Source organism: Lynx canadensis, chromosome A2 (assembly GCF_007474595.2).
Source record: "Lynx canadensis isolate LIC74 chromosome A2, mLynCan4.pri.v2, whole genome shotgun sequence".
Taxonomy (NCBI): Eukaryota; Metazoa; Chordata; class Mammalia; order Carnivora; family Felidae; genus Lynx; species Lynx canadensis.
This window is the reverse complement of record NC_044304.2, coordinates 143,306,494-143,319,494: the sequence shown is the minus strand read 5'-3', so window position 1 is coordinate 143,319,494 and position 13,001 is coordinate 143,306,494. Positions and strand designations below refer to the sequence as shown.

Below are 13,001 nucleotides of genomic sequence, written 5' to 3'. Positions count from 1 at the left end.
CTCCTCACCTCCTTAGGCAAAAGCCATAGCCTCTTTCCTTGGCATGATCTATTCTTGCCTATTTCTTCTCTCATGTCTCCTGACATTACTGACCAGTATCCTAGGTTCAAGCTTATCCAGCTGCTTACAGTCTCCCAAACATGTGTGTGTGTGTGTGTGTGTGTGTGTGTGTGTGTGTATGTGGTGTATGCGCATATGTGTGATGTATGTTGGTGTGTATATGTGTGTGGGTATGGGGTGTATGTGTGTGTGTGTTTAATTTTTTTAAATGTTTTTATTTATTTTGAGAGACAGAGCAGGAGTGGGAGAGGAACAGAGAGAGAGGGAGACACGGAATCAGAATCAGGCTCCAGGCTCTGAACTGTCAGAACAGAGCCTGATGCAGGACTCAAACCCACGAACTGTGAGATCATAACCCGAGCCAAAGTCAGATGCTTAGCTAACTGAGCCCTGTGCCCCTGTGTGTGTGCGTTTTAAATGCCTTTGCATATGCTTTATTCTCCGCTCTATCCTTCTCTGCTCTGTATGCCTAAACTCTTTATTTTTAAAAATGCATCTTACTTGTCTCCTCCTCCATGAAGCTTTACATGTCTCTTCAAATAGATATTATTTTCTCTGGATTCTCAGAGCATCCCACAAACACCTTTGCCTTAGCACGTGTGACAGATTCTTTCATCCTTCACTTGCACCAGATGGTGGGCCCCATGAGGGCAATGAGTTTGTCTTAGGATTCCTTGGGTCCTTAGTGCCTAGCATAGTATCTAATGAGTGTTCAATAAGTCTTTTTTGAATGGATTCATGGATAGACCAGGAATTAGAAAACATAAAATTAGAACTTAGGCTGCCTGAGAAGACTTTGTATGGCTTTTGGTAAATTATAGGAGCTTTCAGGGCCTTAGTTTCCTCATCTATGAGGTGAAGATGTTGACCATAATTACAACATCTCTTCCTTGGAGAACATACAATATTGCCAGTTTAACAATGAAGAATAAAGGAGTTTCTGATGGCAACTTCTTTTCAGTTTGCTTTTGGCTAAAATCTTCATCTCAGTCCAAATTTTTCAAATGAGTGATTTGGATTGAGAGAAAGGACACCAAAATCTATGGGGACTAAGGAGGAACAAAAAGGTTACTTTTATGATTGGAAGGCCTTGGGGTTTGTTTCACTGTCAGAGGATCATGGGACATTTAAATTGGGAGAAACCTAAAAGATAAGTCATTCAACCTCTTTATGTAGGAAGGAAGGAAGGAAAGAAGGAAGGAAGGAAGGAAGGAAGGATAGAGGAAAGGAGGAAGGAAAGAAAAAATTAAGACCTAGAGAGTTCAAATAACTTGCCCAAAGTCATAGCAGGAGTTTGTAACAGAATGTATCCCCTGGATTCTCAGGTACCCTCTGTCACACCAATCACTTGATCTATGTAGGCAAATAAGATGCAGAATAATACTGTTTGCTAAGAAGGGCTCTGTGCTGTAGTTGACTCAGTTTGGAGCAGACTTAATGACTTGATTTCTCTTTCTATTCATGTTGGCTCAGACTTTACTGCCAAAAACAGCACATGTTTATGAACAATCTGTTGTTTGCATCAGTTAGAGAAACTTCATGAAGGGCAAACGAAGGCATATAACACACTATGCTAGATGATATGCTACAAAATTCCACTTGAGGCTACATTGGTGGGGCTCCAGCTTCATGGAAGATAATGTGAACATCTTCTAAATAAGAAGCTGGATAGTTTGTGGGAAAAATAGAACAAATCCTGATGTCACACCCCAATAATGACATTAATAATATCATTGGAGTTGTTACGTGTTGTGTCTAGATATGAATCAGCAGGTTACTTTTGCTAGAATGGATGGACCTTTATTCCATTCCTAAAAATCTCATATATAGTGAATGCATGTATTCACTATTAAGGCATGCCCAAACCACTGCAAATGTCAGTGGCTTAAGAAAATAAACATTTATTATTGTTCATGAGTTTATGGGTCAGCTGGACATTTCTTCTGGTCTCAAGCTTCTGTATTCACTGTGAGTCCAGTAGGCAAATTTCTGATTTTGATTTGGTACTCTTATATGTTTGGGGAATTAACCATCTGTGGACAGGTGTAGAAAACTTTTGGTTGGGATAACTAGACTCTCCTCCACCTGGTTAATCATCCTCCAACAGTCTAGTCAAGGCTTTTTACAAGAATGCAAGCCCAACCACACAAGAGTAAGATCAAGAAGTATGACAGTCTTGGGGCGCCTGGGTAGCTCAGTCAGTTGAGCGTCTGACTTTGGCTCAGGTCATGATCTCACAGTTCGTGAGTTCGAGTCCCAAGTTGGGCTCTGTGCTGACAGCTCAGAGCCTGGAGCCTGTTTCAGATACTGTGTCTCCCTCTCTCTCTGACCCTCCCCCATTCATGCTCTGTCTCAAAAATAAATAAACGTTAAAAAAAATTAAAAAAAAAGAAATGTGACAGTCTCTTGAGACCTAATCTTGTACTTGGCACGTCATCATTTCCTTTGCATTCTATAAGCCAAAGTGAGTCGCAAGCCCAGCCAGAGTCAGGTGGAAGGAAACCTCAAAGTTATAGGAAAAGGCTATGGATGAAGAAATATCATTAACTGGGGAATCAATGCAATCAATATACTAGAACATGTGAGCACCTATTCATAAATATATGAACAGCACAAAATCCAGTAGAGTAATACAGAAAAAAAATCCCTCTTGATCCTCTTTTTCCAGTCTATTTTCTCCCCAGGGTTAACACTATTAAAAATTCTCTGTATTCTTCCAGGCTTGTATGTGTGTATATCATATATAATATACTATATATACATATGCATACAGTGTGTGTACATATACATAGTGTAACACATAGTGTATATACCCTATACAAAATTATTAAGAGTATAACTATTTTTTTATGTAATTTATTTGTTGGTCATAAGCTTGATTATGTTTTAGGGATATATATACTCCATTAACAGTATGTGTAGCTCTGAACAGACTTTATAATACACTTTTATTTAAAAGTTAATTGTAAGAGGGGCGCCTGGGTGGCTCAGCCAGTTAAGCGTCTGACTTTGGCTCAGGTCATGATCTCGTGGTTTGTGAGTTTGAGCCCCGTGTTGGGCTCTGTGCTCTTTTCTCATAAAGGGAAAGAAATAAAATACTGCAGATAGAACATGCCAACATTTATTTATTGCTTTCTCCAACATTTAGGTTTTCTGTTTTTCACTGTTCACTGTTGCAAACATTTCTGCAGGGAACATCCTAGTCACATGTCCGTGTACATGTGTCAGAGTTTCTCTAGGGTCAACACCTGGGTGTGCAATTGCTGGCTTTTAGGTCATGTTCATCTTCATCTGTATTATATATTCTTAATTTGTTCCCCAAAGGGTTGGTACCAAATTTGTCTTTCACCAGCAGTGTATTAAAATTTTCCGTATCTTAACCCACAATTGGTATCAGACTTTTTAATATTTATCATCATGATAGATGTGAAATGTCATGTTGTTAGTCATTTTACCTTTTTTAAATTATTATTGAAGTTGAGCCAATTCCAATATACTTAATGGAATTTGGGGGTCTTACTTTTGGTGAAATACAAGCACGTATCTCATTTGGCTTTTTCTTATTGATTTTGTAAGTCCTTTGTATATTCTTGATACTGTCTGTATTTTATATACATTCACTTATCCTCTTTCAGTCTGTGGTTTGTCTTTTAGCTTTGTTTGTGCTATCCTTTGGGTATCAAGATCATAAAAAGCTTGACTAATTTTTTTTTTCTGTTTGCTGGAATAGTTGGAATTTAAGATAGTAATGGCAAATGTCACTTGTGAATTTCCTTTTCTATTGTTTTAACATCTTTAATAATTTAAATCTATTTAGAGTGGAAACTAAGCTTTACTTCAGCATGCATGGGCAGGGGTGGAGTTTTTCCTGTCTTTTCTTCAAGACATGGGAAGACCTGGAGGGCCAGGTGCTCAGTTCTGGTTCCCCACTGGGTCAACATCCAAGGCCAGGACTCTAGGCCTGACCTTTCGAATCCAGGATACACTTTTCACCTTTCCAGCCACAGCTCTAGCTCACAGCCCTGAATTTGACTTCCCTATTTGTTTATGAGTCCTGAGAATCTTCTATCTTTCCTTCAAGTTCAGATGATGCTATAATATTCATTTAGGTTATGTCTGGTACAACTCTCCATGTGTTTGTAATCAGAAGGTCCATGTCAGCTTAGTCTGTCATCATGTTGCTGGGTGTTCTCTGGAGAGGCTTCATGATTTTGACGGGGGCTTTTAGTGTTTTGTGGATACAATACTAACCTAAGGACCTCAGTTTTATTGGCATGCTAATAGTATTTAGCCCAGGAAGGGGATCCACTGAGCTAACCTGGAAAGATACAGAAAGCGGTAATGTACGTTTTCAGCTTAGACGTTTAATCTTTAAACTTTTGTTAAGCTCACCATTGAAATGAGTCCTTTAGAGAGAAAAGTGCCTTCCTTAGACAAGGGAAAAGCTCCTTTGGCAGATATTTGAGTAATGTCTAAATCAATGCATATGTGCGTGTGAGTTTGTCTATTTACTCTGTTGAGCTCACAGTTGATGCACACTTGCTTGTGGCACTTCCTGTGAACATGACTCTGTAAGCCTAATTTCAGCTGCCCCACCACCTTTTATATAGAGACCTCAACTAGAGAGGGGAAAGGTGGATAAGATTTCACCTTGGATTTCCCCAAGAATGATTCCACCCTGTTAAAGTCAAATGCAGCCCAGGGCAATGGTTTAATGTATTTGAGATGGAGAAAACTGCAAAGCCATAAGTATCCAACAACTTTTGGGTAAAATGATCTGTAAGGTTTGTGCCTGACTTTGACCAATAGCTGTATAATTCTGGTCTTAGCCTTACAGCGGGGATCTGAGATTTGAGTACATTTTACTTCCTTGCCTCGTCAATACCACCACACCTTTCTGCTTAAGATCAGCGGCAGTGACTTCTCTCTGCCAGTGCCCATGAGACCAGGCTCCTGCTCTGTATCCCACAGCTTTTGGCTGCCTGCTCTAGAAGCAGAGACAGAGGAGCACCTGACTCAGAGCTTTCAGCATTTGTTGAGACTTACTTTTGACATTCCTTCTGAGTGGTTGTCAGTTGCCTGATATCTGGATTCCTGACAATTTGATGACCCTGACTGCTAGTATTTGTCAGTTTCTTCAAAACTTTCCTGACCATTTAAGTGTTCAAGGTTCAGGATTCCTATGCACATACCAACCTGAGAATCTCTCAAATCTTGCTACTTAAAGTGAGGACCAAGGACCCAGCATTGTTGACATAACTTGTGAGTTTATTGCCAATGCAGAATCTCAGGTCCCTCCCCAGACCTAGTGAATCAGAAATTGTATTTTAATGAGATCCAAAATGCATCATATACACTACTTCAGTTGACTTAATTTCAGTTCAGTACCTGGGTATCATTATCTAAGAGGGTCCTTTTTTTCAAAATATGTACCCCACAAAATGATGGGGATAGCCCCCTTCACCTGCCCAGTGAGTGTACTCTCGGTTTGATGATCAATGTCACGAGTCCGTCTTCTTGATGGAAGCATGGCTCCCACCTGAATGTGTGAAAGAAACAGAAGTGAGAACTAAAGAGTCTGATCTTCACTGTATGTGCTTCTGACCTTTACCACAATCTGATTCTTCTGAGTTTACCAATATTTGATTGTACCTCCCCAGCCCTGATTGCAACAGGGACTTGCACTAGAATATTCACATTCTCTTCGTGGTCCATACTCTTCACCCCTTCCTCCCAATATAATGGTTGAGCAACAGCACAGACCCAGGCATTTGGCTTATTGTCATAGAGCACAGCAAACATCCACCTGTGTCAGGTTCAAGACCTTGGCCTTCTTAGTACTGACCTATAAACTAAGCTTGCTATTGCAATGTTCCTCATCAAGTAATGAGTGCCTAAGCACCTACTGCTTCCAATTAAAGTGAACTATTGGCAATATGGTCTCAGCCTTTAGGCGACTTTTGCAGTCTGAAATGGGGAAAGGATATAAGGAAGGAAGGACAAAAGGCATGTAGAATGAAAAAAAAAAAGCATATAGGCCTGCAAGGTGGTTATCTTGACCACATGGTGACTATTTCATTATCAAGAAATTTTGGATTTTTAAAAATAGACATATTCTAAATAGAATAATGATGGATCTCAAGGCTATTGTCCTCAGTTGGGAATGTGGATGTTTAAAGATTTGTTTGCTCATGTAATCAAGCTATCCAGAAAGTAGTTTTCCAACATAAAAAATTTTAAAAGTCTAGAGGGATCTTAATGTCACTACCTAGAAAACAATTCGTGAAATTAACAGGCTTTACTAATTGCCTCCATTTTTTATTCCAATCCAGATGAGAAGTATTGCAGAAAGATATGACAAAGTGCATTTTAATTGTAAATCAAATTTCAGTTTTTAAAGAAAGGGAAGTTTTTCACTTATCCTATGTATTTAGGAGGAAAATCTATGTCTTATCTGATATGAGGGAAGGAACTTAATAACGGTTTTTTTTTTAAATAAATGTTTCTAGGTAGATGTAATTTTCATTTTTAATACTGATTATTTATAAATCCAACAAACTTTGGAGTTTATAACTTCTGTCACCACAGTCACATTTGAATGTTATCTTGTTGGCTACTTTTCTGGAAGTAAAAATTAATGATTTAAAAAATTATATGAATTTGTCCTGGTAATAATACAGATTCATATAAACATAAATGAGGGCCCTTTCTAGGAAGGGCTTTAATTTACTTGCTTTGGTTATAGAAAGACTGTTTTTTTAGAGACTGGAGAATTAGAATTGGTCCTGCTCAGGTTGAAGAGATCCACTGAATCCCTATTGTGTGTCCTTTGGTCCAGTGTCTCCTGAGCATATGGTGAAGGCAGTGCAGGGCCTGGGAAAGTATCACCAGTGAATCAGGCAAAGAGGTTGTGAGTGAGTAAGGGAGACGTAACATGATGTGAACCATTTTAATACGTGGTTAGAAATAACTGGCATGGGAGATATAGGGAGAAGTGCTGTGGCTTTTCAAAGAAGGAAACAGGAGTGAGGGATTGAGGGAAGGCTCAGTGGAGCAGGGACAAGTAGACTTGGTTTGGGTGGATAGGTAGAATTTGAACATGGATCACATTCCTATATAAAAATCTCCTGCGGAGATGGTGAACTAAAATGTGTGAAACTCTGCGCCTCATTATCATTGCCTTTGTTTCAAGGTAAATGCAAACAAATAGCCTGAAAACTGGCCAAGCAAGCAAATAATGATATACAAAGCCCCCTTTCAATCACATAATCTGCAATGATTACACAGTGGGCACTGGCTCTAGCCTGGGCTCCTAGCCGTGACAACCAGCCAAGCAGCAAACAATCCAACTGGACAAAGTCGAAGACATCCTCAAAGGAAGAGAGAGGGAAAAAAAAAATAAGACCCCAAATGACAATCATAGAAGACAGACAAGACTTTATAAGGGGATATTCCAGCATAGACAGAAGTCCTAGAATAAGACTGTGCCTACATAAGGCCACCCAGTAGAACACTTTAATTGAAGTTCTTCTTTGATTTCTGTTTTGATATACTGTGGATCAAGGGCTCTTGTCTGCATGGTGACAACAAAGATGATGGATTCTGGTCTTAATTTTTCTCCCACTAAGGAGTGTGACCTGGGTCCATACACTGCCCTGGGGTCTGAGTGAAGAAGGGCACCAGTATGGACCATTTCATGAAGTGCCCACCACATGCAGCCAAGGTGGTTCTAGGGACAATGGCATTAGGAAACGGAAGCAGATGAACTGTGAAGCCACTCAGCAAGCAGCTCCACAGAGGAGCAAAATCAGCTTAGAAAATTGGGTCAGACTGAGTGGTGGCTATAATCAGAAACCTGCAAGAAGAAACACTATAAACATGTTTCCCTGGGCAAGATTGATTGTTTTAAAAATAAAGATGAAACAATGGATGAAAAGAAGCGATGCTAAATATCTTCTGTGCTGATGGAAATGGGATGAGGAATTGGAATTATAGGTGGGTGAAGAAAGGTTCTATTTTAATCCAGAAAAGAAAAATCTCATTTTTTTCTTCAAACATGCTTTGTAATTTTAGGTTTATCTCCATGTTATGGGTGGAAGATAAGGACCCCACTCCACCCTGGATGTTGGGTTGGCCGATGACACTAATTGTCCTATTCGGCTCTCTGAAGGCTAAGAGGCCATTTTCTCTGCAAACTTAATTTTAGTTTTGTGAAATCATTACGTCTTGGAGGCTGCTGGGTGACACAGACTGCTGTAATTACTACTTAGCCAAACTTGGAGTGGTCAGCTATAGACTGTGGCACTAATAAGAAACAACATTGCAGATACAGTTTCATGTGAGGCATTTAGCTTTGCAGAGGGGAGTATCTGTGTTTCACAAATGCATCCCATCCCTGGACAAGAGACTTGCAAAAAAATGTTTTGGCATTGATGGAGATTGGGAGGGAACGTGCTTGGGTGATCAGTGTGACCCATTAACATGATAAAAACATAGCACGAAATGTGTGCCCCATAATCAGTGGGTCTCAAACTCATGTGAGGGTGCCATTGTTTTATGATATGGAAAGTATTTTTCTATTTTGTATATTGTAGCAATATGTAAACCAATAATAAAGTTTGCATTGTCTATGCTTCCTCTATGCTAGGCATTGTAGTGAACATCTTATGATTATTATCTCATTTAATACTCATAGCAATCCATGAGGTAGAAATTACTGTCTCCAGGTTACAGGTGGGAAAACCTAGACTCAAAGATGTCTGGGGACTTAGCCAATATCACACAAATAGGAAACAACAGTTCAAAGACCTGATGTTTCTTATTTAGGTGGTTGCAAACATAGAGAAATGAGAGTTTGCTTCTCAAACCTAGAAGCTGTTTTTAAGAAAACCTGTGAACCTGATTTTTTATCAGTATATTTTAATACATTGATCATACATGCCATGCTAAGGTATAAAAACACTTGGTAAATAAATATAAGTAAAATATAATACAAATAAATTACTGATTGAATTACTGCTTTTCCTTGAAACCTAAGGCACATTTGTGGCTTGCCAACCTGAAAAGGAAGTCAGTCTCACAGAAGACCGAAGGTTAAGATGCCTGGCTTGTAATTGTGACCTTTTCACAATCAGGTGGTAATTAATTTAGACCATGTCTATTGCAGTCTTACAATGAACTGGGTATAAATACAAGTGCTTTGTGCATTGTTTCTTTTTATTCACAGGAAACTGAGACACAGGCAGCTGAGGCTTGGGGAGTCTAGGTTAGAGCTCAAGGTCAGAGAGCTAGCTATTGGGGAGTTAGGATGCATAACTGATCTTTTTATCTTCAGGAGCAGACCTCTTAACTATAAAGGTTACTGCCTTCCTGGTATGTGATTTTCCTTTCTGATATTTTGTGCCAAATATTGGGACAAAATTCATTTTTTAAGTAAGTTACCTCCCCCTTTTTTTTTGAATGGAATTTCTTCTTGAATAGATCAAATGGCCTTCTATTATTACCTTTAACTTATTGAAATAAAAACGAATGACTTAATTTTATAATTCCTTTTATTTCTGTAGGTAGAGTATTGTCAAACCGTGGTTTCACTTATTCACATGGATTTTGTTAGTTGTACTCTGATGAAGGCTACTAGGTTTCAGTATACTCCCTACTTCATCTTAGGACCTCCTCTTTTTAAAATAACAGTTACTATTTCTTCGCTCTTAGCTCATGCATATGGATACACAGTTTATACTTTGTACTCAAATCACTCTGATTCCCAATTTTCCACTAGATTAATTAGGATACAGGCTTTGCTGCTATAAAAACAAGACTATTATTTTAACAGTGCCTCAACAGTATAGACATTGTTTAGGAAGGCAGTACAGAAAGAGTAGAAGGCTCCACATGGTTCCAAAAAGTCACCCAGAGACCCAGATTCTTTCTGTCTTGCTGCTCTGCACCTCCAGGGCACTGCACTCCATTGGTCACAAGTCACATCCCATTAGCTGAAATCTAGTCATGTGGCCATGCCTTGTCAGCTACAAGAAGGTCTGGGGCAGTGTAGGCTCAGGCTGAGAGAGTTCACAGCTCTCTGGGAGTTCCCAACCTAAAAGGACAAGAAAAGAAGGGACACTGGAGGTAATTAATGGTCTCTGCCATAGTTTGCCTGCTAGCATCCAGGTACCCCTTCTCACTCTTCTTACCATTGGAAGACATACTTACTTCCTTCCCAAAGGAGACAAACCAAAGTCCATCCAATTACTGTACTCAGCTGAGAATCCAGGAACTCTGGGATAGGTTCAGCCTCCCTGTCAGTTCAGATGTGGATCTGGTGAGCCCTGCATTAAAAGATGAGTTATCTGCTACACAATCCTCAGTTGGAAAGGACAGAATGAGAAGTACCTAGCTGAGTCTAGTTCATAGCAAGTACCACATTTAGCTTGGCAGTCCTTGTTAGGCCTTCTTGGCCACCCGCATCTTGCTCTTTGGGAGCAGCCCCTCTGTCCTTTGTTTTTGGTGGCCCTGTCTTTTGTGGCCACATCTGTGGTGAGTGTTGGAGAGTATCCCCTCATTGGGAGATGTTCTCGTTTTACAGCCTGCTTTCTATGGGTGCAGATTTGGGGACCTGAGATTTGATATAGTAAACAATCACTGGCTTTGTCAGGTAAGCTTTTGTTTTCTTTGGCAGTGCAGTTTCCTCAAATATTCCAGTCATTTGCTTCCAGTCTGTTCCATGTGAAAGCAACCTTTGGCTGTAGCTCTTAAGCTTACAGATTCTACCTTTTTATTTACTGGCTCCAGTGCACAGCCCATTTTAGCTCTCCCCCTCAGTTTGGGGCTGCTGCTGTGAGATCATCTGATGCAATGGGCTTGAGTTGGAAAGCTACACCTACACCATTTGAATCTTTGTGGCTGGGTCAGCTCCCATTGTGTGGAGTTTCTTGAAGTAGACTTTGAATGACAATCTTATCTTCTACTACTTGGAGAAGAGAAGCAGTTGACTTTACTATCAGGGGTCGGTCACTAGCTTTTCAGCTTTCAGTATCTGTGTCCACACTACCTGCTACCTGGTCACTAAGCCGCTGCCAGTTATTTTCAGTTTTGTTATGATAGTACCCCGTGTCTAGGTAGCAACTCTCTATTAGGGTACAAGCTAAGATACTATAATAAAGAGACCCAAAATATAGACAAGATACAAGTTTATTTCATTTTCACTTAATGGTCTCAAGGTTGGCAGGTAGTCCAGGATGGGTCAGTACTTCTGCTCTACAACATGGATTAGACACCTAGGTCATTCTGTTTGTTTCTCTGCCCTGTCCCAAGGGGTTGCTCTCAGCTACCACACTGAAGCTGGCACACACCATTCATCCCCATTTCAGACTTCAGGAGGTGGGAGAGTGGGACATAAAATGGAGGTAAACAGTGTTCTTATGGAAACATGTACTGGAGTTACATGATCCTTCCCAGTTACAACTCATTGGCCAAAAACTTAGTCCTGTGGCCATACCTAGATGCAAAGGAGGCTGGGGAGAGCAGGGTAGGGTGATAGTTTCTAGCAAGGGAGCTACTATTTTTTTTATTTTTGGATTTTTTTAAAAGATTCTGCCTTTTGAATACAAATACATAATATGTATAAAATGAAATATACTTTTTAAAATTTCTTTATTGAGGTATAATTGACAAAGTTATAAGAGATTTAAAGTGTACATTGTGGTAAATATATATATGTATATGTATATATATATATGTACATATATATATCTGTATATGGATTCTTCCCATTAATTAGTATATCCCTCACCTCAAATATTTATCTTTATAAAAATCCTTATGTGAGAGCATTTAAGTTCTACTCTTTTAACAAATTTCAGTTATATAGTGCAGTGTTATCAACTGTGTAAAATGAAATACACTTTAAGCCCCTGTGTTGGTGCTGCTAGCCAGAATTAAAGTTCTACTCCTTTAAAATACGAGATGAGTTGAAATTTACTTTATGTTTTAAATGCATGCCTCTAGGATATGTAAAAATGGGAGAGGATTTGGAAACCTGGGCTAAGGAGGATGGGAAAAAAGATTCCCCTAAATAAAATTCAGAGGATTCTATAATGAGCAGGATAAGGAAAGAATGGATCCCAGAGAGTCAAAGAATCTCTACTAGGATCCTGGTAAATATGAAACAAAAATAAAATGTGGCCAAATTTCTGGCATGCTCTTAGATACTTTCTCCTTCATGAGGAATCTATCCATTGTGGAAAATGATAGGAAAGAAAAATGTCCTCCTGGTCTTCTTATTCATTCATATCTCTCTCTGTGTTTTTACAAATATTATGTGAATTGAGTGTTAAGGAAAAAATACCATAGGGTAGGTAATCAACTGTTTTCAGTTCAAATATCCATCATTTGTTGAATTCCTTCCAGCCAACCACATTATAATTCCATCACTGAAACTTATTCATGTGTCATAGTAGCATGATTTAGGTGTGTGTGTGTGTGTGTGTGTGTGTGTGTGTGTGTGTGTGTGTGTTTATGTTTTTTTCATCTTTTTTTAATGCTGACATTGTTGCCAACCCCCAAGGAGTGATTCAGACTTGGTAGTAGTCATATGTGCATGAAAGCAAACATGCTTATATTCTGTTGCATGAAGATGTAAAAATAATGAGCTAGGTGGCCAGCTTACTCAGTCTGAATCTCTGTTGCCCCTGAAAACACTGAACCTATAGATAAAACTGCTTTCTAAGTTTATATTGGGGAACAAGATTTATTTAAGCTCAGAGGAAAAGGAAAGCACAGAAGACTCGTAGTACCTAGAAAGTTGTAAGTTATACACATGTATTGTTTTCTGATATGGTAAATCCATCTAGATGCCTGTAAGCAATTTTCTCTTTACCCTAGTGGAATTCTGTTTTCCTCCCCTACACACACAATTGTCAAGATTTGTTTCTGGATCTTTATGA

The 13,001-nt window shown here is 39.2% G+C and overlaps 1 protein-coding gene across 1 annotated transcript in view; it reads left to right on the top strand.

Annotated features, from left to right (window-relative positions):
• Window positions 1-5,996: 5,996 nt before the first annotated feature.
• Window positions 5,997-13,001, top strand: part of LOC116737956 (metabotropic glutamate receptor 8-like) — a 63,695-nt gene continuing 56,690 nt past the window's right edge. Inside the window, exon 1 of the mRNA XM_032592504.1 lies at window positions 5,997-6,066. Coding sequence (XP_032448395.1) covers window positions 5,997-6,066 — 70 coding nt within the window. The remainder of the gene's footprint in view (window positions 6,067-13,001) is intronic.